The 24,920-nt window shown below is 59.7% G+C and overlaps 1 protein-coding gene across 1 annotated transcript; it reads left to right on the top strand.

Annotated features, from left to right (window-relative positions):
- Positions 1-19,257: 19,257 nt before the first annotated feature.
- On the top strand, positions 19,258-24,310 carry HMX1 (H6 family homeobox 1). The gene is made up of 2 exons (XM_061420952.1): positions 19,258-20,072; positions 22,932-24,310. The coding sequence occupies exons 1-2, from the start codon at positions 19,679-19,681 to the stop codon at positions 23,579-23,581; spliced, it is 1,044 nt and encodes a 347-aa protein (XP_061276936.1). The 5' UTR covers positions 19,258-19,678; the 3' UTR covers positions 23,582-24,310.
- Positions 24,311-24,920: the final 610 nt, after the last annotated feature.

Here is a 24,920-nt window from a genome sequence, read left to right as displayed (position 1 = left end):
GGCACGAGGGTGGCCAGGGACACCCGGGTCCACACAGTCTCCTGGCCAGCTTAGTGGCCATGTCCAGGGAGGGGAATTTGCAGGGAGCCTGGCAGAACCGCCTGGCCCGCCCGAGCTGGGGGCAGCGCTCAGACTGGTTCCAAATTTGGATCAGAGCTGCCGTGCAAAGTGGTAAGGTGCAGAGTTTGGAGCAGGCAAACTGTGTTGAACTAAATTGGGGTGAACTGTGGAGTTCCAGGTAACCTGCCTTGTCTGGGCGTTTAGTAAGCCCCTCACCTGCACTCCGTCCCCTGTAAGTCGGGGGCAGCGACAGCACGTATGCGGGGAGGGGTGCTGTCGGGCCCTCTAACCAGCTAGGTCCTGTGCAGTGGCCCAGGCGTGGGGCGCCTGGTTGTGGTATGGGCACTGCCCCTTCCCATTCTGGGGGATGGCTGGCCCTGTCCCCCTGGTTTCCATGGCCATCTTTCCCCCATGGGGTGGCCCTCAGCCTTTACTTAAGGGGGATGCATCCTCTGGCCCTGGAAGCTGTGGGGAGGAGGGTGGCCTCAGAGTCCCCTGGGGGGAAATCCCAGCTCTGCCAGCTCTAGTGGGTGGCCCTGGGGGAGTGAGTGTCATCACCTCCCAGACTTCTGCTTCTGCAGCAAAGCCTGGACCAACCCGGGCCTGGCTCAAGACTATGCCATGGCCACAGGTAGCCCCATCCTGCGTGTCTGCTCCTCTCATTCCAGGTTTGCAGACTGTTCTGCCTTGTACACAGCGAAGGCTCACACGTGGCCTGGCTCAGACAAGCTGGGAAAGACGGAAGGGGTGGAGGGAGGGAGGCAGGGGAGGAGGGAGTGGAGAGAGCCCTTTGCTGGTTTTCAGTCCCTAAGTCATGCCTGACTCTTTGCAACCCCACAGACAGCGGCACGCCAGGCTTCCCTGTCCTCCACTCTCCCTGAGTTTGCTCCAACTCATGTCCATTGGTGATGCCATCCAACCATCTCATCATCTGTCGCCCCCTTCTCCTCTTGCCCTCAATCTTGCCCAGCATCAGAGTTTTTTTTTTTTTTGCTAGTGAATGGGCTCCTCGCATCAGGTGGCCAAAGCATTGGAGCTTCAGCTTCAGCAGGCAGGGGGTGGGGAGGGTGGACAGGAGGCAGGGAGGGAGGCAGTGGGGAGGACCGCTGCCTCCCACGGGACCCGACAGAGAGAGTTCTAGGAAAACTGAGCTTAACAGGAACCCCAGGGCTGTGACGCCAGCAGGCAGGTGTTCACCAGGATGCTGGGGACGCCGGGTCCTGCGGGCAGGGGCTGCCCCCACAGCAGCAAGAGGGAAGCACATTTGAGAAGCGATGAAGAGGGGCTCCCACACAGATCCCTTACAAGCCCAGACTGTTCCTAGGAGTCAATCAACTCTGCTATTCCCTCAGGCAGCGGGGAGCGGGGACCTCAGAACCTAGGGAGTGGCTGCTGCCCATCCCCGGACAAGGCGCCGCTGCTGGGCTTGCCTTTCGGGGGCTTCTTCCCCCTTTGATGCACTCAGCTTGGCCAGCTGTCTCCTTTGAAATGCTGAATGAAAGCCCACGGGGAGAGGCTGGGGGTTGCACCTTGCTCCAGCCACTCCTGCAGGCGACTTTCTTCAGCTGGGGGAGGTGCTGCCTCCTCTAGGGAGCTCGGCTCTCCCTGGGGCTACAGGGGGAGGCTGCCTGGGACTCAGACTGAGGGGCCAGGCAGCCGGGCTGGGCGAGGGCATTTCCCTGCCCGCAGGCTGCTTCGCAGAGAAGCTGGCTCTCCAACTGCTTTCTGGAGATGGTGGTGGCGGCGACGGGCCTGGGCCGTTGGTGTCAGCCTCGCCAGGAGAAGGTGCAGGGAGGAGTTGGGGGTCCCTGGGAAGGGGAGGAAGCGGACCTGGCTTGTTGGCCCGCGCAGGCAGCTCAGAACCGGGATGTGCGGAGGCCCGCCGCCCCGGGGTTCTGTCCTGTCTCCCTTTGGAAAGGGGTTGGCCTGCTTCCCCTGGGAAACAGCTTTTCAGCCACACAGGTCGCCTGGCGGGGTCCACTGAGCTGTGGTGGGGAGTGGAGGTGTGCCGCCCGGGCTGGTGGGCAATCCGGGACCTTCCTGCTACTGGGGAGGGGACAGTGTCCCAGCCTCCCGTCCTCATCCTGGCTCCTCTTGGGGTTCAGGTCCCCCTGGCACCCCAATCTACAGTCCCACAACCCCTTGGCTGTCAGTTCTGTTAGTGTGTCCATTTTAATTTTTTTTTTTCTGTTGGAGTATCGTTGATTTACAGTGTTTGTCCTGCCATCTCTCCATTGAGGGCACTGGGATTTACGAGGCGGTGGGGCGTGGAATCTACCAACCGGGGATATCCTGAAGCCAGAGGCTGACATGCAGTCCGGGCCGCGGGGGCTGAGCGGACAGCGGTGTGATATCTATGACATCGACTCTCCCGTCAAGGACAGAGCCCTCGTGCGGTCAGGGGCAGGGACCCGAGGAGCTTTCAGAGACCTTGAGTTGGCCTCGTGATGCTGCGTGGTGCTGTGACCCCCTGGCAGACCCCCCGGGACACCTACCTCTTGGTGTAGACCCCGGGCATTGAATGAAGGCACAGGGAAAGGTCTGAGATGGCTGGTCCTGCAGGTGGAAGCCCCGCCCGCCAGCCCACAGACCAGAAGGCTGCACCCAGGAAGGGGTCCCATCACATTCCGGGTCTGGAATTTTTTATTTTTAACTGAACACAATGATTTGATTTACAATGTTGTGAGGGGGATTCCACTTTAACATAGGATTCAGTCAAGGTACAAATTGTCCTGTGAGGACCCACGATGTCCAAGGTAGAGTGCGGGCTGCTTCCCAGCCGGGACAGGGAGTTTGCCCCCCAAGGTGCTAGCAAGTCATCTCCGCTCCTCCTGACCGCTTTCCCTCCCGGAGTGGGACTGTGCTGGCCTAGAGTCTCAGCGACCCTCACACTTCCCAAGCTTGCTGGTTCTTCTCTCACCCCCTGCCTTCTCAATGGTCATTTCATTAAGTGAGGTCTTCCCTGGTGGCTCAGATGGTGAAAAATCTGCCTGCAATGCAGGAGACCTGGGTTAGATCCCTGGATTAGGAAGATCCCCTGGAGGAGGAAACGGCAACCCACTCCAGTATTCTTGTCTGGAGAATCCCACGGACAGAGGAGCCTGGTGGGCTACAGTCCATGGGGTCAAAGAGTCGGGCGTGACTAAGCCACACACACACAAAACACCTCTCTTACAAACGAAGGGGAAAGAGTGGAGTTCGGGAAACTGGTGCTCCAGGGCCCGGCGGATGACTCCTGGCTAGTTAGGTCCTGGTGAGAAAGCATTTTCGCCCTCTGGCCTCTGCAAGTGTTTCTTATTTTAGGAGGACTGTTCTTGTCTGTACCTGCCCCCCCTCTACTTTCTTCCTCTGGACCCTGGCTCTGGGGCCCAGTTTATCCTCAGACCCATGAGGGCATCCCGGAAACATGACAGCTATAGAAAGAAGGGGGCGGGGTGAGCCAATTCCACCAGGGTGCCTACGTGAGCGGCCAGGCTGGGCACGGCCCCTTGAACTGGGGTCCGTGTGGCAAGAGCTTATCATCCTCGACGGATGCTAAAGGTCGCCTTAGCTGCTGGCAGCTCGGGCACCCTCCTCCTCCCCTGTGGTCTTCGGCAGGACCACGAAGCGGGGGCTGGAAGGAGATGTGGGGTGGGTCCCGCATGGCCTGCGCCTGTCCACAGAAGCCTTTGTGTGGGTATGGTTCCACGAGACGCGTGGCTGAGGGTCTGTCCTGGTCTCCGCTGTGTGTGAGGACCAGTCTGGCTCGGCCTGGCCTCTCTCTCAGAACAGGGCCTGGATGCTCAACTGCGTCCCATCGGCGGATGCCGAACAAATGACGGAGCGAATAAAGGAAGTGCCTGCATGTCCCCAGCCTGCGTCCACAGTCTGTGGGTGGAGGACAACCTGGCCCGGGGGGGAGGCCTGAGGGGGGAGGCCTGGAGTGGGGAGGCCTGGGCCGGGTGGACATGGTCAGCGTGGGCAGCAGCACCGTCCCCACCCCCCGCCGGCCTTCCCGCATCACCGCCGTCCAGCGATGGTGGCCCATCCTGGGGACAAGCTGGGAGTGTGGAGTTCTCCCAGAGACAGTCAGACAAGCATTTTTGGGAATGGGGGAGAGATGTCTTCAACCTCACTCCAGTCCTGCCTCGTGGTAGGCCAAAAATCGAGCTGGACACGCTGTCTTCGGGTAACATGTTTGTGGTATGAAGTGTGCGGGATGTGGGGGTGCAGGGTCAAACCCCGTATTTCCGCTTCTCTGCCCAAGAAAGCAGAGATGTTAAAAAGCAGAGATGTTAAAAAGCAGAGACATTACTTTGCCAACAAAGGTCCTTCTAGTCAAAACTATGGTTTTTCCAGTAGTCAGGTATGGATGTGAGAGTTGGACCTTAAAGAAAGCTGAGCGCCGAAGAATTGATGCTTTTGAACTGTGTTGTTGGAGAAGACTCTTGAGAGTCCTTTGGACTGCAAGGAGATTCAACCAGTCCATCCTAAAGGAGATCGGTCCTGGGTGTTCACTGGAAGGACTGATGCTGAGGCTGAAACTGCAATACTTTGGCCACCTGATGCAAAGAACTGACTCATTGGAAAAGACCCTGATTCTGGGAAAGATTGAAGGCAGGAGGAGAAGGGGACGACAGAGGATGAGATGGTTGGATGGCATCACCAGCTCAATGGACATGAGTTTGAGCAAGCTCCGGGACTTGGTGATGGACAGGGAGGCCTGGCGTGCTGCAGTCCATGGGGTCGCAAAGAGTCGGACACGACTGAGAGACTGCTGAACTAACTGCCCAAGACAGGTGTTGGGTTGTTACTTCGAGGCAGTTCCGGAAGCCTCCACAAGGTGGCGCTCCTGGGACAGGCCCGGTCCTCCAGGCCTGGTGAAGCTTTTGCTTTTTCAAGCCTTCAGAATGAATCAGCCTTTGATGATACGTCCTCTGTGCGCCCAGCTACGAAAGCAAGCACGTTCCAGCAAAATCTGGCTTATTTATAGATTCAGGTCCAAGATGTTTGGCTTTAGCACATCCTCCCCTGGTCCCAAGGATGGGGTGCTGGACGCCTCGAACGTTAAATGTGTTTGGACAGTTAACTCAAGAGTGACTTTCTCGCTATCTGCATTCGCTGTCTCCGAGCTGGGGGCCAGCTGGGGGGCTCATGTGCTGAGAGCCAGGCCCGCCCATCTTGCAAGCCGCTTCCAGGGATTTTTGCCTTATGACAACACAGGTCAGGCAATTGCGTCCCCCATCCCATGACTCCGGCTGGATGCGTCCTTCAGGGGAGCTTAGAACAGCCTGGTGAGTTAGGAGAGAGATCGCCCCAGTGGCTGAGAATCACAGGCCTAGTGGCCACACAGGCCGCGAGTCAGAGCCCCAGCCGGGGTTCAGGAGTGGCTCCGTCAGGGGCTCCACCACGGGCGTTGGGGCGGAGAGCAGCACACAGTGGGAGGTTCTTGGCTTGTTGTCCATGCAAAGGGGTGTGTGTAAACAGAGGCCTCTCTGAGGGGTTCACGCATCCTGGAACCTGGCTATGAGGCTACCACCACCCCCCAGGCATAGAGCATTCAGAAGAGCTGCCATCACCCACTGCCTTCAATGACACACATTTGGGTGCATGTGGAGTTGGGTGACAAGGGCATCAGATCCAATTTCCTCCCCCACTAAGGGTCCCCTCCTTGCTGGCCCCTGACTGTCCCTGACCACACAGATGAAGCTCTGGGTAGCCCCTCCCACAGCTGGAGTCTTACCAGCTTCTCAGGAGTGCAGGGTTTCTGCACATTGTTACATGCATAAGTAAGGGTGGGGTGGGAGCAGGAAAAGATGGTGTGAGCTCCGGGTGTGGGAGTGAGTTCCCTGATAGGAGAGGTGTGCGAGCAGCAACTCGAGGACCCCTGATAGGAGATGTCTATACTGAGCCATTGTTTAGGACCCTCCCCTTGAACTGATTTCCCGGATTGATTTAAACATCCCACTTTCTGGGCTTCCCTGGTGGACCCAGTGGTTAAGAATCTGCCTGCCCACGCAGGGGACACAGGTTTGAGCTCTGGTCCGGGAAGGTTCCACATGCCGTAGGGGCAAGTGGGACCGTGTGCCACAACCACGGAGCCTGCACTCTGGAGACCGTGACCCCTAGAGCCCACACTCTGCCATGAGAGAGGCCACCACCGCGAGAAACCTGAGCACCGCAGCTGGAGAGCAGACCCCGCCCGCCACAGCTAGAGAAAAACCCATGTGTAGCGATGAAGACCGAGCTCAAGCCAAAATAGAGAAATAGATGAATTAGATGAAAACCCCACTTTCTGTAGATACTGGGTAGCCTCATCCAGGCCCAAAGAGCTCACTGCTGATGCCCCCGACGAGTACAGAGGGACCAGGCCTGAGCTACTGCAGCGGAGGGTGGTGAGGCCTTAAGTGCTGTTGTGGGATGGATTGTGTCCCCAGAGGTATCCCCAGGTCCCAGTCCCTGGAACCTAGAAACATGCCTTGATCTGGGAAGAGGGGCTCCGTGGATGGGATCAGTTAAGGATCTTGAGAAGACTCTCCAAGGGGCCCCACCTGCCATCACAGGTCTGCCGACAGCTGGAGATGGAGGGAGACTGGTCAGAGAGAGGAGGCCCCAGGGGCAGACAGGGTCTTCCCGCAGAGCCTCCAGAGGGAGTTGGCCCTGCTGACACTGGATTTCAACCCAGCCACGCTGATTTCAGACTCCTGGCCTCCAGAGCCGTGAGCGATTGCATTTCTGTGGTTTTGAGCCCCCAGCGTGTGCTGCATCGTTAGCGTTAAGGCCAGGCATCCAGGGATCGGTCCCTGGGGTCTCACAAACCAAACTCCGAGTCCTGGAGACACTCAGAGCCCAGCTGCAGCTGTGGGGCACCCGGGAGAAGGGCCTTTGTTCTGATGCTGCTCCGTCCCTGCTGGTGTCTGCAGGGGGCTCCCTCGGGAGAGCCCCCCTCCCTCAGGTCCGCACACAAATTCAGGGGTGGGGAGGAAGCTAAATACTGCACCCCGCCTAGTCCTCTTCAAAATCCTTCTCACACATCATCAAATTTACCCTGCAAATGCCAGAGGTGGGTGCTCTCTGCAGGCGCTGTGATAAGAAACAGCGGAAAGCCTTCGATGGGATGGTCTGTCCCTGGCCAGCCCCCCGCAGCCGAGCAGCTCCAGAGACGGCTCTGTGCCCAGTGATGATCTGGTGCTTACAGTTCAGCCCTCCGTCAGGCAAATAATGCCCTCCTTCCAGGACCTGCCGAGAGGCTCACTGTGGTTTGGGACAGCCGGCCCCAGGGACAGGGAGCTGGCAGTCCCCGCGAGGTCCTCAGGGTGCCGGTGGCCCCTCCGCGCCCTGGGCTGGGGGCCGGGTGGGTGCAGATGCTTCCTGGTCTGGGAGCTCGTGGATGGAGCTTTGCGTGGCAGGGAGAGGCAGATGCTCAGAGGTGTTCAGAGAAGCCCAAGGAGGAGGAGGAAGGGAGGCTGGACCTGGGCACTGTAGTGGGGCACTCCCAATGCAGTGCTCCCTGCCCGCCCCGGACTGGGCCCTCACCCACAGTGGGGCCGGGGAGGGACGACCGAAGGAGGGCACAGCCTCATCAAACGTCCCCTGACTCAAAGCCGCTTTGCTCCCACGAGTCTGGCAAAAAGAATGGAAAGGAGCCACGCTACCTGTTGGCAGAGGACGGAGGAAAGGCACTCCCAGCAAGCACTGATGTGAACGTGAAGCCTTTCAGAAGAGGAACCTGGAGCAACGCATCGCGCTCACGCACACTCAGGCTGTCGGCACATGAGCCGCATCCCAGGAATCTCCCCCACGGGAACAGAAGGACCAGCTCCTGGGCAGTGGACACAGGGACAGGGTTACCTGCTGAGAAAACCCGAAGCTGGGGTACAGGGTTGTTGCCGCCCAGTCGCTCAGTCATGTCCGACTCTCTGCAACCCCCTGGACTGCAGCACGCCAGGCTTCCCTGTCCTTTTCTATCTCCTGGAGCTTGCTCAAACTCCGGTCCATTGAGTCGGTGATGCCATCCAACCATCTCTTCCTCTGTTGTCCCCTTCTCCTCCTGCCTTCAATTTTTCCCACCATCAGGGTCTTTTCCAATGAGTCAGTTCTTCACATCAGGTGGCCAGAGTTTTGAAGCTTCAGCTTCAGACCTTCCAATGAATATTCAGCGTTGGTCTCCTTTAGGACAGGGAAATGCCATTAATGGGCGGGTGGTGGGGATGTGTGGCCCTCCCCCAGTAAATGCACACGGCCGAGACCTGGATGAATGGGGCTGAGCTGGGACTGACAGGGTTTCTGTGGGCCAGGGCCAGTGGAAGGGCTTTCCTGGTGGCTCAGCGGTAAAGAATCTGCCGGCAATGCGGGAGCTTCAGGAGACACAGTTTCGATCCCTGGGTTGGGAAGATCCCCCAGAGAAGGACATGGCAACCCACTCCAGTGTTCTGGCCTGGAGAATCCCCATGGACAGAGGAGCCTGGTGGGCTACAGTCCATGGGGTCACAAAGAGTCGGGCATGACTGAAGTGCCTTAGCATGCACGCCAGGGAGAAAGGAGGGGCAGAAACCCCCACGGAAGGTGGCGGGGCTTCCTCCACTGGTTGCCATGCTGTGTGCCTCTGTGTTCACATACGTTTGTGTTACGTAGGTGAAGTGCGTACGGAGAATATATAAAGACGCACGTGAGGCTGGCCACGCGGGTTCTCGGGGGACGAGACGGAAGTGGCAGGGTGCTGATGGGGGGCCCGTGACGGAAGAGAAGCCCTGGGGTGTCACCTGGCACCCGGACACAGATGGCATGTTCACCCGTGTAGGGGTGTGAGGCCTCCCTGTCTGTCACCAGCTCCCGGATTCACCCAAACTCATATCCATCGAGTCAGTGATGCCATCCAGCCACTCATCCTCTGTCATCCCCTTCTCCTCCTGCCCGCAATCCCTCCCAGCATCAGACTCTTTTCCAATGAGTCAACTCTTCACATGAGGTGGCCAAAGTATTGGAGTTTCATCTTTAGCATCCAAAGAACACCCAGGACTGATCTCCCTTAGGATGGACTGGTTGGATCTCCTTGCTGTCCAAGGGACTCTCAAGAGTCTTCTCCAACAACACAGTTCAAAAGCATCAATTCTTCAGTGCTCAGCTTTCTTCACAGTCCAACTCTCACATCCATACATGACCACTGGAAAAACCATAGCCTTGACTAGACGGACCTTTGTTGGCAAAGTAATGTCTCTGCTTTTTAATATGCTATCTAGGTTTGTCATAGCTTTTCTTTCAAGGAGTAAGCGTCTTTTAATTTCATGGCTGCAGCCACCATCTGCAGTGATTTTGGAGCCCAGAAAAATAAAGTCAGCCACTGTGGGTGTGTGTATATATGTGTGTGTGTTTGTGTACATAACTGAGGTTTGTGCACATAAGTGAGTATATCTGTGGGTAGATAAGTGTATGTCTGTGAGTATACGAGTATGTGTGTACAGGTGAGTGTATCTGTGTGTGCATTAGTGAGTGCGGTGTGGGTGTGGGTCTCTGGCCCAGGCTGTGCCCGCTCTCAACACTGCGGGGCAAGGAGGGTGCTAGGATGTTGGCGGGGGTCTTGGGTGGCGGCACCCAGATGGCTGCGTTATTTGCTCCGTCGTCAGGCACTCATCACATTCTCTGTGTCGAGCGTGCATTATTCATACAATAAGCAAGCTGTTTGGTTGTGGATGGAAATCTGGGTTGAGGGCAGAGGCCCTGAGAGGCCAGCAGAGAGCCAGGGGTGCCTCTGCGGGTCGCAGGTGCCCTCGGGGGTGCCTGTCACCAGCATCGTCCGCGAACATCGCTTGCACTGTCTGGGCGCAGTTTATTCCTCCATCAGGTGAGGGACTCAGGCCGAGAGCGGTCCAGGGGCTGCGGGTGGGCCCGAGGCAGAGCCCAGCCCCTCCGTGGCCTCTAGTAAGGAAGGAGGCAACCCCGGGACCTCACGCCAGCCTGGGGGAGCCTGAGGGGGTCCACCCACCATGTGGACCTCCCCTCTGTCCTCACTTCAGAGGGTCTGTCGGTCAGTGTGGGGTTTTGCCCTCTGAGATGGTTCCTGACCCCCCAGGCCCTCTACACCTGCTGTCCCCACTGCCACCCTGATCACAGGGCCGGCTGAGCGCAGGAGGACCCCGGGCTGCCAGGACCCCCAAACTTGCCCCTGTGTCCTCTGCTCTCATTCCACAGCCTGGCGGCCTCGGGTCCCCCAGCCTCATCAGCTTCTCTGCCAAATGCCCCTTAAAGTTCCCTCTGCCAGGGCATCTCTGGGGATTTTAAGCTTGTCCACTTCATTTTGCAAAATCAAGGAGTGCTCCCCCCTGGTGCAAAACTCGAACAGGGCAGACAGTGTGCACCTGTGACATCCTTCTACCCTATCCCAGCGCCAGCTCTCCAGGGAGGGCGCATCAGTCCAGCTCCGGACCTCCTCCCACAGCCAGGGAGGCTGCACTGTGTCCCGTGGCTGCGAGGGGAGAGGGGGGACAGGTGATCCCAAAAGCAGAAGCTAACTGTCTGCAGTTCCCTGATAGCTCAGCTGGTAAAGAATCTGCCTGCAATGCAGGAGACCCCGGTTCGATCCCTGGGTCAGGAAGATCCCCTGGAGAAGGGATAGGCTAACCACTCCAGTATTCTTGGGCTTCCCTGGTTGCTCAGCTGGTAAAGAATTTGCCTGCAGGGTGGGAGACCTGGGTTCGATCCCTGGGTTGGGAAGATCCCCTGGAGAAGGGAAAGGCTACCCACTCCAGTATCCTGGTCTGGAGAACTGGACTGTAGTCCCTGGGGTCGCAAAGAGTTGGACGCCACTGAATGACTTTCACTCAGAGACCTGAATTCCACGGCCAAGGTGCGGCCAGGGCCGGGCTCCCCTCGAGGGCACTCTCCCAGGGCACCTGGATCAGCTCCAGCCTTGAGGGGTCCCTGCCCAGCCACGCTGCTTCTTTGCAGTGCATTCCTTTTGTAAGGACACCAGTCATAGTGGATTAGGGCACACCCACGCCAGGGCGACGGAGCTACTGGTGATGGGATTCCAGCTGAGCTGTTTCAAATCCTGAAAGATGATGCTGTGAAAGTGTTGCATTCAGTATGCCAGCAAATTTGGAAAACTCAGCAGTGGCCACAGGACTGGAAAAGGTCAGTTTTCATTCCAGTCCAAAAGAAAGTCAATGCCAAAGAATGCTCAAACTACCGCACAATTGCATTCATCTCACACACTAGTAAAGTAATGCTCAAAATTCTCCAAGCCAGGCTTCAGCAATATGTGAACTGTGAACTTCCAGATGTTCAAGCTGGTTTTAGAAAAGGCAGAGGAACCAGAGATCAAATTTGCCAACATCCATTGGATCACCGAAAAAGCAAGAGAGTTCCAGAAAAACATCTACTGCTTTATAGACTATGCCAAATCCTTTGACTCTGTGGACCACAATAAACTGTGGAAAATTCTTCAAGAGTTGGGAATACCAGACCACCTGATCCATCTCTTGAGAAATCTGTATGCAGTTCAGGAAGCAACAATTAGAACTGGACATGGAACAACAGACTGGTTCCAAATAGGGAAAGGAGTACATCAAGGCTGCATATTGTCACCCTGCTTATTTAACTTCTATGCAGAGTACATCATGAGAAACGCTGGGCTGGAGGAAGCACAGCTGGAATCAAGATTGCTGGCAGAAATATCAAAAACCTCAGCTATGCAGATGACACCACCATTATGGCAGAAAGTGAAGAAGAACTAAAGAGCCTCTTGATGAAAGTGAAAGAAGAGAGTGAAAACGTTGGCTTAAAGCTCAACGTTCAGAAAACGAAGATCATGGCATCTGGTCCCATACTTCATGGCAAATAGATGGGGAAACAGTGGAAACAGTGACAGACTTCATTTTTGGGGCTCCAAAATCACTGCAGATGGTGACTGCAGCCATGAAATTAAAAGACACTTACTCCTTGGAAGAAAAGTTATGACCAACCTAGACAGCATATTCAAAAGCAGAGACATTACTTTGCCAACAAAGGTCCGTCTAGTCAAGGCTATGGTTTTTCCAGTGGTCATGTATGGATGTGAGAATGGGACTGTGAAGAAAGCTGAGTGCTGAAGAATTGATGCTTTTGAACTGTGGTGTTGGAGAAGACTCTTGAGAGTCCCTTGGACTGCAAAGAGATCTAACCAGTCCATCCTAAAGGAAACCAGTCCTGAATATTCATTGGAAGGACTGACGCTGAAGCTGAAGCTCCAATACTTTGGCCACCTGATGCGAAGAACTGACTCCTTTGAAAAGACCCTGATGCTGAAAAAGATTGAAGGCGGGAGAAGGGGATGACAGAGGATGAGATGGTTGGATGGCATCACCGACTCCATGGACATGAGTTTGAACAAGCTCCGGGAGTTGGTGATGGACAGGGAGGCCTGGTGTGCTGCGGTTCATGGGATTGCAAAGAGTTGGACACCACTGAGCAACTGAACTGAACGCCAGGGTGACCCCACTAGAAGTAACTCGTTACCTCTGCAGTGACCCAATTTCCAGATAAGGTCACTTTCTGAGACTCGGGGGGTTAGGGCCTCAGCATGTGAATTTTGGGGAGACACCACTTTCCATCACGGACGCGTACAGGAACAACCGCAGACGAATGAACTGGTGTACCGTGTGCCTGTGCAATGACGCCTGTTTGTATTCACCTCCATGCACACCTTTGGTGCACATCGGGTACCCTGTTTGCTTGCCTCCCCCAGTCCGTCCTTGGTCCTCGGGAGGCCCCCCCTCCATCAAGAACACCCATTCTTTTCCCAGTGGCGCGAGGCGGTGTGAAGAGGGGTAACTGTTGACATACCCGCTCTCCTCTGCCTGCAGGAAGCGCAGTTCTTGGAGGTCAGGAGTCCTGCCGCAGCGATGCGCTCTGAGTCATCACTGCCCACAAGTCCTTGCGGGGCTTCCAGTAGGATGAGCTCATGCGTGTGCAGGCGGGAGCGGAGGGTGGCGAAACCTGCTGGACTTTGAGCTCTGGGCTTCTGGGGGGAAAAGGTGGGGCTTCCGAGCCTCGCCCCCCACGTGCACCGCCCACGGCAAAGATAAGGAAGCAGTGTAACTACCATTATGCGCCAAACAGTTCTGCCAGCAGCACGAGCTGGGCATTCCCCCCCCACCCCCGCCCCGCAGCACTCCCAGATAGTCCACAGGCTTTCACTCCAAAACCTAGACGGGTGAGCCTAGACGGTTCAGACAGGCGGGCCTCCCATTAGGCCCAGAAGAGGTTTCCAGAAACTTCCCTCCGGCTCCTGGGAAGAGGTTCCCTGCACCGTGGTCAGTCCAGCCCTTTGTTCCAGCCTCATTTCTCCAACCCCAAGTCACTTGCCATCAAGGTTACGGGCCGCCCGAGCTGTCTGAGGGTTACCAGCGGTTTGGATAACACCATGCATAAATCTGTGCTCTCTGCTGTGGAAACCCCCACGAGGTGAAAGCCTCCCACCTCGAGGTACCCTTTACATTCCAGCCAGACATCCCCGCACCCCGAGTCTCAGCGACCACAGCTTCGCGTATCTTTACTGAGACAGGAAAACTCGGCGTCCAGAGTCCAGAAGGCAGAGCCGGTGGTTGGCCGTCACACAAAGAAATCCTGTGTGATTGTATCATCGCAATGAAGGATAATCTTGAAAATGCCCATCCATGGTGTGGTTTTCTGGGCCCCGTCCCTCCCCTCCTTTTCCAGAAGAGGAGGTGGCGCGTGGGGATAGCAAACAGCCTTGCGTCTCATTGCTGCTCAGTGGCCGGACTGGGGCCCAAATTCAGGGATTGCTGTGAGGTGGTACGGATGTGATAAAGCAAGGAAAATAACATGCTCCTGGGGGAATCTAGATGGTGGGTATGTGGGTGTTCTCTGCCAGTCCCTTCAAAATATGCCTGCAGAGGAAGAAAGGGTCCGTCCACCAGTGAGAGCGCTGGGCAGGGTCCAAGGTTTGCTGAGCACCGGGGCACAGAGATTTGGTGAGTGCCTGCCCCAAGCAGGAACAAGACAGACACAGCATCAAGCCCGGGGAAGGGGTGAGCAGCGGGTGAGCACGGGGCGAGAGGCCGCTCTGGCCCAGATAGGGGCTCCTGGCAAAGACCCCAAGGGCGGGAGTGGGCGGCCTCCCGGCGGGGCGGCTTTGAGCTGGGACCCTTCCGGGGCCCTCCCGCGGGGAAGGGGACTTCTTGGCTGTCCCCGCAGTTCTGCCTGGGAACGGGTCACCTGCCCTTGGGGAAAAGCGGTTCTGGCCGCGCACACACACGAGGCTCTGGGCCGAGTCTTTGAGAACCGCCGGGCGGAACCAAGGGCTCCCGCTGGCTCCGGTCCTCTCTCCTACGTGCCTGCCGCGCTAGGTGATGCCGGCCACGTCATCGTCCCCCGCCCCGCCCCTCCCCTTCCCTCCCCGCCCCTCTCCTCCCCTCCCCTCCCCTCCCCTCCCCTCCGCTCCCCTACTTCCCCTTTCTTCTCCATCCCTGCCTCCCCCAAGCCTGTCCCCCAACCTCCCGGGGACTGGAAACTCTGGGAAGCATCCACCTAACACTTTGTGAGCACCTTCCTCCCCTTTTCAGTGTTTAAAGGGAGACTCACTCCGGAGGTGGGTGGACCTCAAAAGGCAGCCCAAATCATGCTCAAACATGTGGTCTTTTTCAAAAGCAAGCGTTTCCTCAGGCTCGCTCAACTGCCCCATTGCCTCTACTCAACCCCAGGCCAGCCCCTGCGCAGGCCGGGACTGTTATTCCCACTTTACCGCTGAGGACGCTGAGGTCCCCAGAAGGCGCGGGGCGACTTGCTCCTGGCCACAGTGGGACTCAGCAACTGGACTGGGAAAGGAGCCTGGAGCCTGCGTGCACACCTGCACAGCTCCACTGTCTGTGGCTGGGATGTGGGGAGCGGACCCTTGGACAAGCCCATAAGCAAGTCCCAAGGCTCCGCGACCCTGCCCACCCTTGTCCAGGCCTGTAGGCCACCAGGTGGACGCCTGAGATGAATGTGGCCCCTTTCCATGGCCACTGCCCTCCTGAGGCTTCGCTGCTTGCCGCTAGGACAGTGACGGGGCCCCTCCTCGACCCCCCTGTCTCCCTGCGCCCTGCACGAGCTAGTGCATTCAGGTGCTGGTCCCGATGCCCAGCTCTAGTCCTGGCCCTTCCCCAGCCAGCAGCCTTCAGTGGTTCCCCATCACTTTGCAAACTAAGAACCCTATCCTTCAGCTTTCCAGCACAAGCTGCATCCCTGTTCTCCAGCCCTCCCCCTGCCCAGGTCCCCCCATCAGGGGCAGCTTTCATCTCTAGAGCGCAGCAGCCTCACCCTATTCACAGCCAGAGAATCATGACCCAAAGCACCCTGGTTTCCTTCTTGTACTCATCACCAAGCCAGCCAGCCAGACGAGGGTCCAGGAAGACCAGGTGCCCACAAGAGGCGAGGAAAGGGAGACTACACAGCCAGTCGGGAGAGTCTTTCTGAAGTGCTCATGATCCAGAGTCTGGGTAGACCCGCCCCCCAAGGAGTCCTGCTCAGGGCGGGTATGCACCCCCAGATGACTCTCCACCCCATAGGTCTGTTCATCCTGGCATGTTCCGCAGTAGTGGAGAGCTGGCAGCAACCCCAAAGTCCCCTAATAGGGGGCCCACTATCTGGGGGCACGTCTCTTCCTGGATTTCTCATCCGATGATCTGACCATCCGCTGGCCCAGAGATGGGGTCCAAGCCCCTCCCCTTGCACCCCATGGGAGCTGTGACCTGAGCGCAGAGTAAGGCTCTGAATTCCCGGGGCATTCCATGCCCCTCCCACACACACCCGGTCCTACACACCACCGGCCACACCCGTGTACTGAGAACCCGTGTGGTGAGGAAGCCCAGGCGGAGGGGTCCCTTCTCTGACACCAGTGGCAGCTTCCAGATAAAGGAGCCACGGAGCCTTCAGGAAAGTCTCCTCCCCCTAAGCTGGGGCCCAGACACCATGCAGTGGAGACAACCCACTCCAATCCATATACACCATGAGCATGCTGGTAAATGGCTGCTTTACACCCTGAGTTGAGGGGAGATGTGTGATCGGTCTGTGGTGACTGGAACAAAGGCATCTCTGCCGGGTTAGGTCAAAGTGGTTAGAAAATCATTGCTACATTTATCAGTATCAAATTCCTAGTTTAAGGGGATTAAATTTCGAGAGGGAGGGGGTATGCAGTAGATACTGCTTCTGTAGATTCATATCTAACAGCAGGGGTGTGGGGTGGCGTGGAGTGAGGTGAGGAGAAATGGAATTCGGATGAGGGATGAAAGGAAGCAAAAGCGAGATGAAATCTGTATTGTAAGGTGGGCATTCTCTAAAATTACTCCGAAAGGAAAAGTTTATTTAAAAATATATGAGGGGCAGTGGCTGCTGCAGTTTCTGACTTCTGATCTATGTTCTTGGGATTATCCCCACCAGCTCACTCCCCCTGGTTCAGGGGGCACCTTTGGACACTAGGGCTGAGCTGGGAGGTGACAAGGTTCTCAGTGCCCAGTTGAGAGGAGCGCCCCTTAGGCTGGGTCGCTGAAGGTTTTCCGGTGGTCCTGCCGCAGAGCAGGCACCTGGTGGTGGACAGAGGATGAGGAAAGACAAGAGGGGACCGGGCAGTAAGGAAGGGCGGCCGTGGCTTGGGGGTGCGGGGTGCCTCAGAGACACGACACCGAGACAGAGGTGACAACCTGCGGACCCGGGGAGGCTCCACTCACGTGCCCTTTTGCGCGGTGCCTGAAGGTGATCAGAAACTCAGGCTCTGGTCCTGGGAGCGCCAGAAACCTCCTCAGGGCTCTGAGACTTCCGAGTCCATCTCCAGAGAGAACCCCGACTGCAAGATAACCCTCCTGGGTTGAGTGATCAGCCTCCTGCCGGGGAGCTGCAGCCGCCAGCCGGGTCTGCCCCTGCGCGCCAAGCTTCTGCCTACAATCCCCGCCGCCGAGCTCGGGCTCCTCTCCCGGGCAGGATCCGGCTCCAGGACCGCACGGAGCACAGAGGCTGCGGCCTGGGCGAGCGCCGGAGCGGCTGTTTCACGCCTTCCTACCCGACCCGGCGGCGACTCCACTCGCCGCTGAGGCCCCGCGAGACCCTCGCTCTGCCGCCAGGAGGAGCATCCACAGTGCCGGGACCCAGCGCCCAGGCCCGCGGAGGGGACGCGTGCTTCAAGCCCCCGAAGACCAGTGCTTGGGAAAAAGGCCGGCTCTCTTCTACCCAGTTCCCCTCACCCCGCCCCCCGCGCGCGTGCTCCCCAGAGTCGGTGGAAAGACATCAGGCAGCACCCCCCTCCCCCGCCAGAATATGTGGCCCGAGCCTGGCCCTGCTCCCCACAGCCTGGCACAGGCAGGGGTGCTTATCACCGGAGGTTTACAGGGGGAGGAAACTGAGGGTCAGAGAGGCGAGGCACCCTGCCCAGGGCTACGCAGCCCTGGCGTAAAAGAATTGAAATCCAGACTCTGAGGAACGTCCCCCCCTCACCCCATTCTGAAGGTGCTAGGAAACCACAGAAGCGACACAGGCTCTTGGCTTCAAAATCTGTGTGCTCCGGAGCCACTGATGGCCAGGCCCAGGGAAACGCGCGTGTAGTAGATGGTCGCCTGGAGGGCGTCTTCCTCGCCCGTGTCGTTTCCTCCAGGTCTCTCTCTGGCCTGTTTCTCCATCTCTCAGAAGCCCATCGAATCCGATGGTGGGATTACAAGGAGAACAGTGCGTCTCTCTCAAACAGACGGGCCGTCGTTTCTCTCCTTGGCCACCCTCCCCTGGATGGGCACCTCTACCCTGGCGTCTCCCTGACCACGGGCGCCCCAGGGAGCAGGGCGTGGGGGACCACAGCTCTTCCCTAAGACCCAGGCTCGCCGCTTTGGCTGCGGGTCCCCACCCAGGCGATGGAGTTAAACAACGCAGTAAGTGCCTGTGGTTGGTCATCTCAGCCCCTCCTGCTGCGGGGCGTGAGGGTCAGGGGAGATGGCCCTGGAGTCTGCATAAAAGACGCGAGGTCTCCAGGCCGCTGGGCACCCTCTGTTTTGTTTCCCGGCGGCCGGCTGCTTCCCTCCGCTAGGCCTCGGCCCCGCCCGGCCTCCCGACCCGCTGCTCTTAGCTCTGGTTCGACTCCGGGAGTGTTGGTGCCAGAAGGGTCTTAGGCCCTGAGTGTCGGAATACCAGGCCGGCCAGAACCACTTACCATCTCGGACAGTCTCTCCTCGCCTCTGTTTTCCCCTCTGGAAAATGGGGTTGATGCTCCCTCCACCGTGGTTGTTCTGAAAACTAAATCCAGGCGGCGCGCTGCCCTTGGTTGGTCCTGGAAGGCGGCTGTATCTCTCCGCGATAACCCGCGTCGGGTGAAGCCGGCTGCGCCCGCGCGCGTCCGCGCTGCGACCCGGTGAGTCCGTCAGAAGGTTCACTCCTGAGCGGCCACAGCGCCGAGGGCGACGGCGTGGGCCGCGAGGTACTGTTGTCACGGCGCTCCCCGCGGCAGAAGCGAGAGGGGACTCCCCGCGCTGACAGTCGGGCCTGCCCCCAAGACCTCTGCGGCCAGAGGTGGTGGCTCTCGCTTCCCTACCAAGGCTGGGGCCTCCGGAGGAGCTGGAGACCCGCTAGCAACTCAGCGTGACGTCGGGTGTGACCCCGGACGCGTGGCGCTGCGGAATGGGATTAGGGCGGGGGAGCATTTTCTTACATTTTGAGACTGAATCTGAGAACTGCAGAGTTCTGTCCTACTTTTGGCATTAAAAGCATATTTCATTAAGTGTAAATATTAAAATATGCCTCAACTGTGCAGCTTTGACACCCGGGATCTTTAAAAAAAAAAAAAAACAATGACCAGCCCATTCTCTTGCGGTTTCTTGGAAGCCCCCGGGTCTTCCTGCCCCGGTATACACACGCACAAATATACATACAAGCACACACATACACGTGCACACATACACATACCACACATGCTCGCGCGCACGCGCGCGCGCGCACACACAGTTCCTCACGCTTGGTCCAACACTCTCCCCGCGACGAGGTAATTACGGTCCTTGCTGGACAGTGATTGGCCAGTCTGGTTCTCATCGGGGCCCCGTAGCCAATGGGTGGGACCTCGGCCGAGGCCCCGCCCCGTTCCTCCCGCCCCCCCTCCCCCCGGCGCGGGTGGCTCTGGCCCGGGGAATGCATCACGCGGGGCCGGACTGGCCATGACCCCACGCCTGGACCCCAGGCCGCCTGCCCTCGGCCGCAAGAGTGCCTGCGCGCCCAGGTCCGGGCGGCGTCTCCGGGCAGTGGCGGCGCGCAGGGCTCGCGCGGCGTCCTCGAGCTGAGCCGGCGGCCGCCGGGCCCGCGCTGCCCCGCCCCTGCTGGCCCCTCCCCTGCCCTCCCCGCCCCCAGCGGGGTCGGCCCGGGCGGCGACCAGCGCGGCGACGGGAAAGGCGAGCGAGGCGGCTGCCCGGCCGGCTGTCGGCACGCACCCGCTCCCCGCCGATCGCAGTCCGGCAAGGAGGCCGCTGCCTGCCCCGCGGGGCCCGACGCCAGCGCTCCGGGCAGCGGCTCTAGGGCCGGGCCGCGCGTGCGCCAGAAAGTCGCGCGCCACGGTCCCCAGCGAGGACCGGGACCGGCTGCGCCCCGGGCGCCCAGAACCCCGAGGAGCCCGGCAGAGTCCGACGGACCCGCGGCCGCGATGCCGGACGAGCTGACGGAGCCCGGGCGCGCCACGCCGGCCCGCGCCTCCTCCTTCCTCATCGAGAACCTGCTGGCGGCCGAGGCCAAGGGCGCCGGGAGCGGGGCCCAGGGCGGCGGCGGCCGCGAGGAGGAGGAGGACGACGACGACGATCCGGAGGACGAGGACGCGGAGCGGGCGAGGCGGCGGCGGCTGCAGCGGCGGAGACAGCTGCGCGCGGGCTCCGGGCCGAGCGGGGAGGCGCGGGCCCGCGCGCTGCTTGGGCCGGGCGCTCTGGGCCTCGGTCCCCGGCCGCCCCCGGGTCCCGGGCCACCGTACGCGCTGGGCTGCGGCGGCGCCGCGCGCTGGTACTCGCGGTCTCACGGAGGCTACGGAGGCGGCCTCAGCCCTGACAGTGAGTGGGGCGTGGGGAGGGGTGGCCCGGGTGGTGGGGCCCGGCTTCTTCCCATCGCATTTGCTCGGGGACTTTGGGTTCGTTGGCGGCCTTTCTGGGCCGCCCTCCTCCTGTGTCTGTGGTGGGCTCTACGGGCGCGTGTGGAGAGCCCCTGGGTGAGCAGATTTGGAGGCCCATTCTGCAGGGCAAGGTCCCCCACGCAGGGAGAAGCTTTGGCAGGGTCTGGGTTTGGCCCAGAGCCTTGGGAGAGCAATCTGGGGACAGGGGACAGCAGCAAAGAAGAGGAAAGAAAGGGAGGGTGAAATAGAACCGAGAACAAGAGGACACGTGAGGGGACACGGTGGGGAGAGGCAGAAGCAAAGAGGGAAGAGCGGAAGAAAGGCGTTGGGAGAGCAGGAAGGAGAAGCGGGAGAGAGAAGAAGAAAAATAGCAGACCGAAAAGAAAGCTGTACGTGATGGCGAGACAGAGCAAAGATAAAGGGCGGAAGACACGGCAGAGTCAAACTCAGCAAAATGAAGGGGGCATGGCGTGGGGGGAGCCCCTGCTCTGGAGCGCGGGGTTGGGGGCGGTAGTCTTCCACAGAAGCTGTGTCCGCAAAGCCCCGTCTCCTCTGCCAGCTGAAGACCAGGCCTGGGGCAGGGGCCTAGATCTCCCTGTTGGGTCTCCGCGGCCCCTTGGCCATGGCTGTGCCAGGCAAGGAGGCTGTGTTCCGAACCACCCCCCTCTCTCCTTTCTCTGCCCCTCCCCCTCCCTTGCCTTTGTTCCCTGCTGAGAGCTCTGAGGCTGGGGGTGGTGGATTTCAGCCCCAGAACCCACTCACTCCTCTTGCCCGGGCATTCTGGAGGTGCGTTCTGCTCTCCCCCTCCCCAGGGTGGCTGCCTCCCTTGGGGCCCTGCCCTTTGGAGGAGGACCCCCAGAAGCAGGACTAGGAAGCTCGGCTAACCTCAGCCCTGGGCTTTGCCAGCCCCTGCCCCCTGCACGCCAAAGTGCATCCTGCGAGGCCAGTAGAGGACTCGGGCTCCTGCTCTGAAGTGCTTTCAGCTCCTAGCAAAAGTTAGCACAGAAAGAGTGCTGTGGGTGGGGGTAGGTGGTTAGACCCCTGTCACCTCTTGGATAACCCCCTCCTTGGTGTAGGAGTGAGCACTTTGCAAAGGGACCCACCTCTCAGAACCTATGCCCAGAAGGTCCGGGACCCCCTACCCTCTTCATTTCGCTTCCAGGAAGCTTCAGCAGGCCTGTTTGGTTATTTGCCCTGAAATTGAGTGATCAAATGTAGTGCCCTTCTCAGGGGGTGTTTCTGAAAGGGTCTCACAGGGTGAAATGTGTTCCCCTCCTGCCCCTGGAGTTTTGCCCCAACCCAAGCCCCAGCCCCACCAGCAGCCCCCAGAGACGTGGTCCTTCCTAGTTCGTATAATGCGGGTTGGGGGTCCCTGTTTTGTACCAGAGCTGGCAGGCCCGGCTTGGCTTCCTGTGGCAATACAAGGGCCTCTGAATCTGGGGACCCCCCCATATCAGGGGTGCACCTGCCAGCCTGGAACCTGACCCCTCTTTAGACATAGTGAGGGCTCACACCACCGGCAGCGGCACCGGCAGGGACACAGCATACCTGCGCGGCTGCTGGGCGTGGGGCGTATGCACCACGCTGCTCACACCGGCTCACCAGTGTCTGCTAAGCGCTTACACTGCGGGCACACCGCTGCTTTTGGTGGGCCGGCCTGGCCAGACTCGACTGCAGGAATACCAACCTGGGGCCTCTGTGCACGCAGAAGGCTCAGCCCAAGGCAGAAGGGACGCTGGCCTGAGTTGGCATCGCAAGCCCGGAAGTCAGGCGGCTGCCCCCTTTCACGCTGAGCTTGGAGTCTGGACCAGCATCTGAGTCCTGGGCAGGCTCTCTCACCTGAAGCCATCATCCTTTGCCAGCCCTGGGGGTGGGGGGCAAGGCATTGATTCACCTCTGGGAGACAGGGTGGAGCTTGGTTCTTGCAGCGTGAGCTGGGGTGCGGGGGTTCTGTGGGCTTCTGCACCCCACACCCTCAGATTCAATCAGGGCCTTATGGGCTTGGGGTGGCGGGAGGGAGCCGAGTGTTTCTACACAGCCAGAGCTGCACTTGTCTGTGCGCCCTCTGAGCTGACTGTGGGCAGAGAGAGCACACTTCTGTGGACATCTGGATTAGGGGCACAGAAAACGGGGGTGAACAGGCCACCCGTGTCACCAGGGAGGAGTTTTGTTGGCCGGTCATCTGCATTTGCTTATTCTCCATCAATGGGAATGTTTCTATGCAAACGGAAATTCTGCATCTTCTCCTAGGAGTGAGTGGGGAGGGATCGTGGCAAGTCTTTATTTCTGGGTCTGGGGGTCTTGGCGGAGGGCTGAATGCCGGGGGTGAGGTGGTCTCTGTGCTGGTTTTCCGGGTTTATATTTCTCAGAAGGACCTTTCTTTCCTCTGTGAGGTGAGCCCCTGGGGCTGTTGAGTGTTGTTTCGATTCGAAGCCAGTGGTTATGGGAGCCAGTCTTTTTCGTGTGTTTCTGTTTGTGTTTTGGTGTTTCTTTTCTTCCCTTTTTTCCTCCCTCTGTGGATGCGCCCGCAGAGTGTTCCCAGCGTGTTGGTTTGGAGCTTAGCTCAGGTCTTCAAGTTCACCTCTGGATGCCCGGCCTCTCTCGGACCAGCGCGGGGTGAGATCTACCGAGCGTGGTGGAAAACGACCCGCCGCCATCGGCGGAGCTGTCTGGGGACTGTTTCCTTGCTGTGGTCGTGGTAGACCTCACGGGGTGCGGGGAGCAGCTGGCTTCAGCGACAGGTTCGCGGAGGGGATGAGCCTCCAGAACCAACCGTGTTCCTCCTCTTTCCCCCCTGCAGCCAGCGACCGGGACTCACCGGAGACGGGCGAGGAGATGGGCCGCGCAGAGGGCGCCTGGCCGAGGGGCTCCGGGCCGCGAGCGGTGCAGCGAGAGGCGGCGGAGCTGGCGGCGCGCGGACCGGCGGCCGGCGCGGAGGAGGCGGCGGAGCTGGCCGAGGCCCCCGTGGCGACGGCGGCGGCCGGGGAGGCCCGCGGCGGGGGCGGCGGCCGCAAGAAGAAGGCGCGCACCGTCTTTTCGCGCAGCCAGGTCTTCCAGCTCGAGTCCACCTTCGACCTGAAGCGCTACCTGAGCAGCGCCGAGCGCGCCGGCCTGGCCGCGTCCCTGCAGCTCACCGAGACGCAGGTCAAGATCTGGTTCCAGAACCGCCGCAACAAGTGGAAGCGGCAGCTGGCGGCCGAGCTGGAGGCGGCCAGCCTGTCCCCGCCGGGCACGCAGCGCCTGGTCCGCGTGCCGGTGCTGTACCACGAAAGCCCCCCCGCCGCCGGGGCCGCCGCCGCAGCCGCGCTGCCCTTCCCGCTGGCCCCCGCCGCGCCCGCGCCGCCCCCGCCGTTGCTCGGCTTCTCCGGGGCCCTCGCCTACCCGCTGGCCGCCTTCCCGGCTGCCGCCTCCGCGCCCTTCCTGCGGGCGCAGATGCCCGGCCTGGTGTGAGCATCCCCGACCTGCCGGGCCCACGCCTCGAGGCCAATCGGGACTTGTGCGGACGCGCCCCCCGGGGGCGTGGCGGCGGCGGTGGAGCCTGGAGGCCTTCGGTCGATCCGGGGTTAGGGGGCGCTCCGGTGGACCCACTGCGCCTCCGGAGCGCAGGCTGCTGCCTCGAGGGCCGTGCCTACGCCTGTCCGAGGATCGGCCAGAATGTAACAGAGACGCAGGTGATTGTGGCTCCACAGACAGTCGCTAGGCTGGGTCCCCGCCGGGAACACAGCATCACAGACAGTCGGCCCTGCAGCCCAGGGTCCTCCCCTCCCGGGGACAGGCCTCAACCTCTGAGCAAACCCAGCTCGCACCCCTCCGGAGCCAGCAGCTGGGCGCAGTCCACAGCAAATCCAGGCTGCCCAAGATGCTTTGTGGAAGGGCCCACTCTTCCAGGCACAATGACCCTGCCCCGGACTATGCATCAGCGACCTCCGGAGCACTGCGATCAGCCTGATGGCCTTGACCTTGCATCCAGGCAGAGAGAGATTCCCAGGGAGCGAGTTCCGGTGAGGGGAACGGATGAAGATCCCGCCAGGTGGTGCTTCCGTCAGATCGTCCATTCCGAAGGCAGGGTTCCTCTCCCGGGCTGCGGCCCTGGTTATCCCGGCGAAGACTTTTTTTTTTTTTTTTTTTTTAAACGAATCTACTTATTTGCGTATGGAATAAAAAGGGACATTTTCTGGACAGTTGCCGCTGCTTTGTAATCCCTGGGGCTGAGCTCCTCTCTGGTAATGCACTGTGGTGGGCGCCATCCCCAGCATCCTGGAGCACCTTCCAGTACTGGCCGCGGGCAGGTGGGTAGGTGGGCAGGGCAGGCCCCCACTTTACCTGGACAGGGAGGCCCAGGGAGGCCTTAGGGGAAGTCAGGGTTGCGGGGGGGAGAGGGACCTAGAGTGGAAGAAGGGATCCCCTCCCATCCCGTGTCGCTCAGTTCTGGGACCTTCAGTACAACCAGAAGTCAGGAGTCGGGCGAGGCAGAATCTATTACTTGGCCCAGGGGGCTGCCAGCTACGTGGGCCCCTGTGCCCACGGCTCCTTCCTACCCTGGAGCTGAGACTCATCTCTGACACCGGGACTCCTTCTTTTGGTCAAAACAAAACGTTGGCGCCAGACAGCCCAGCAGGGCCCAGCGAGGAGCAGGGCTCTCTGGCCGGGGCCTCACCCCCTGGGCCATCCGCAGTCCCTCTAGAACTGAGGGATTCAGACCCTGGGCAAGGTCCTGAGTTATGGGCTCTGAGTGAATGCCTATTGCTTAGCTCATTGCCCTGGCTGGATCTCTGCAGCCATCCCGTTG

This window comes from Bos javanicus, chromosome 6 (assembly GCF_032452875.1).
Source record: "Bos javanicus breed banteng chromosome 6, ARS-OSU_banteng_1.0, whole genome shotgun sequence".
NCBI classification, from domain to species: Eukaryota; Metazoa; Chordata; class Mammalia; order Artiodactyla; family Bovidae; genus Bos; species Bos javanicus.
This window is presented reverse-complemented; position numbering and strand designations above follow the sequence as displayed.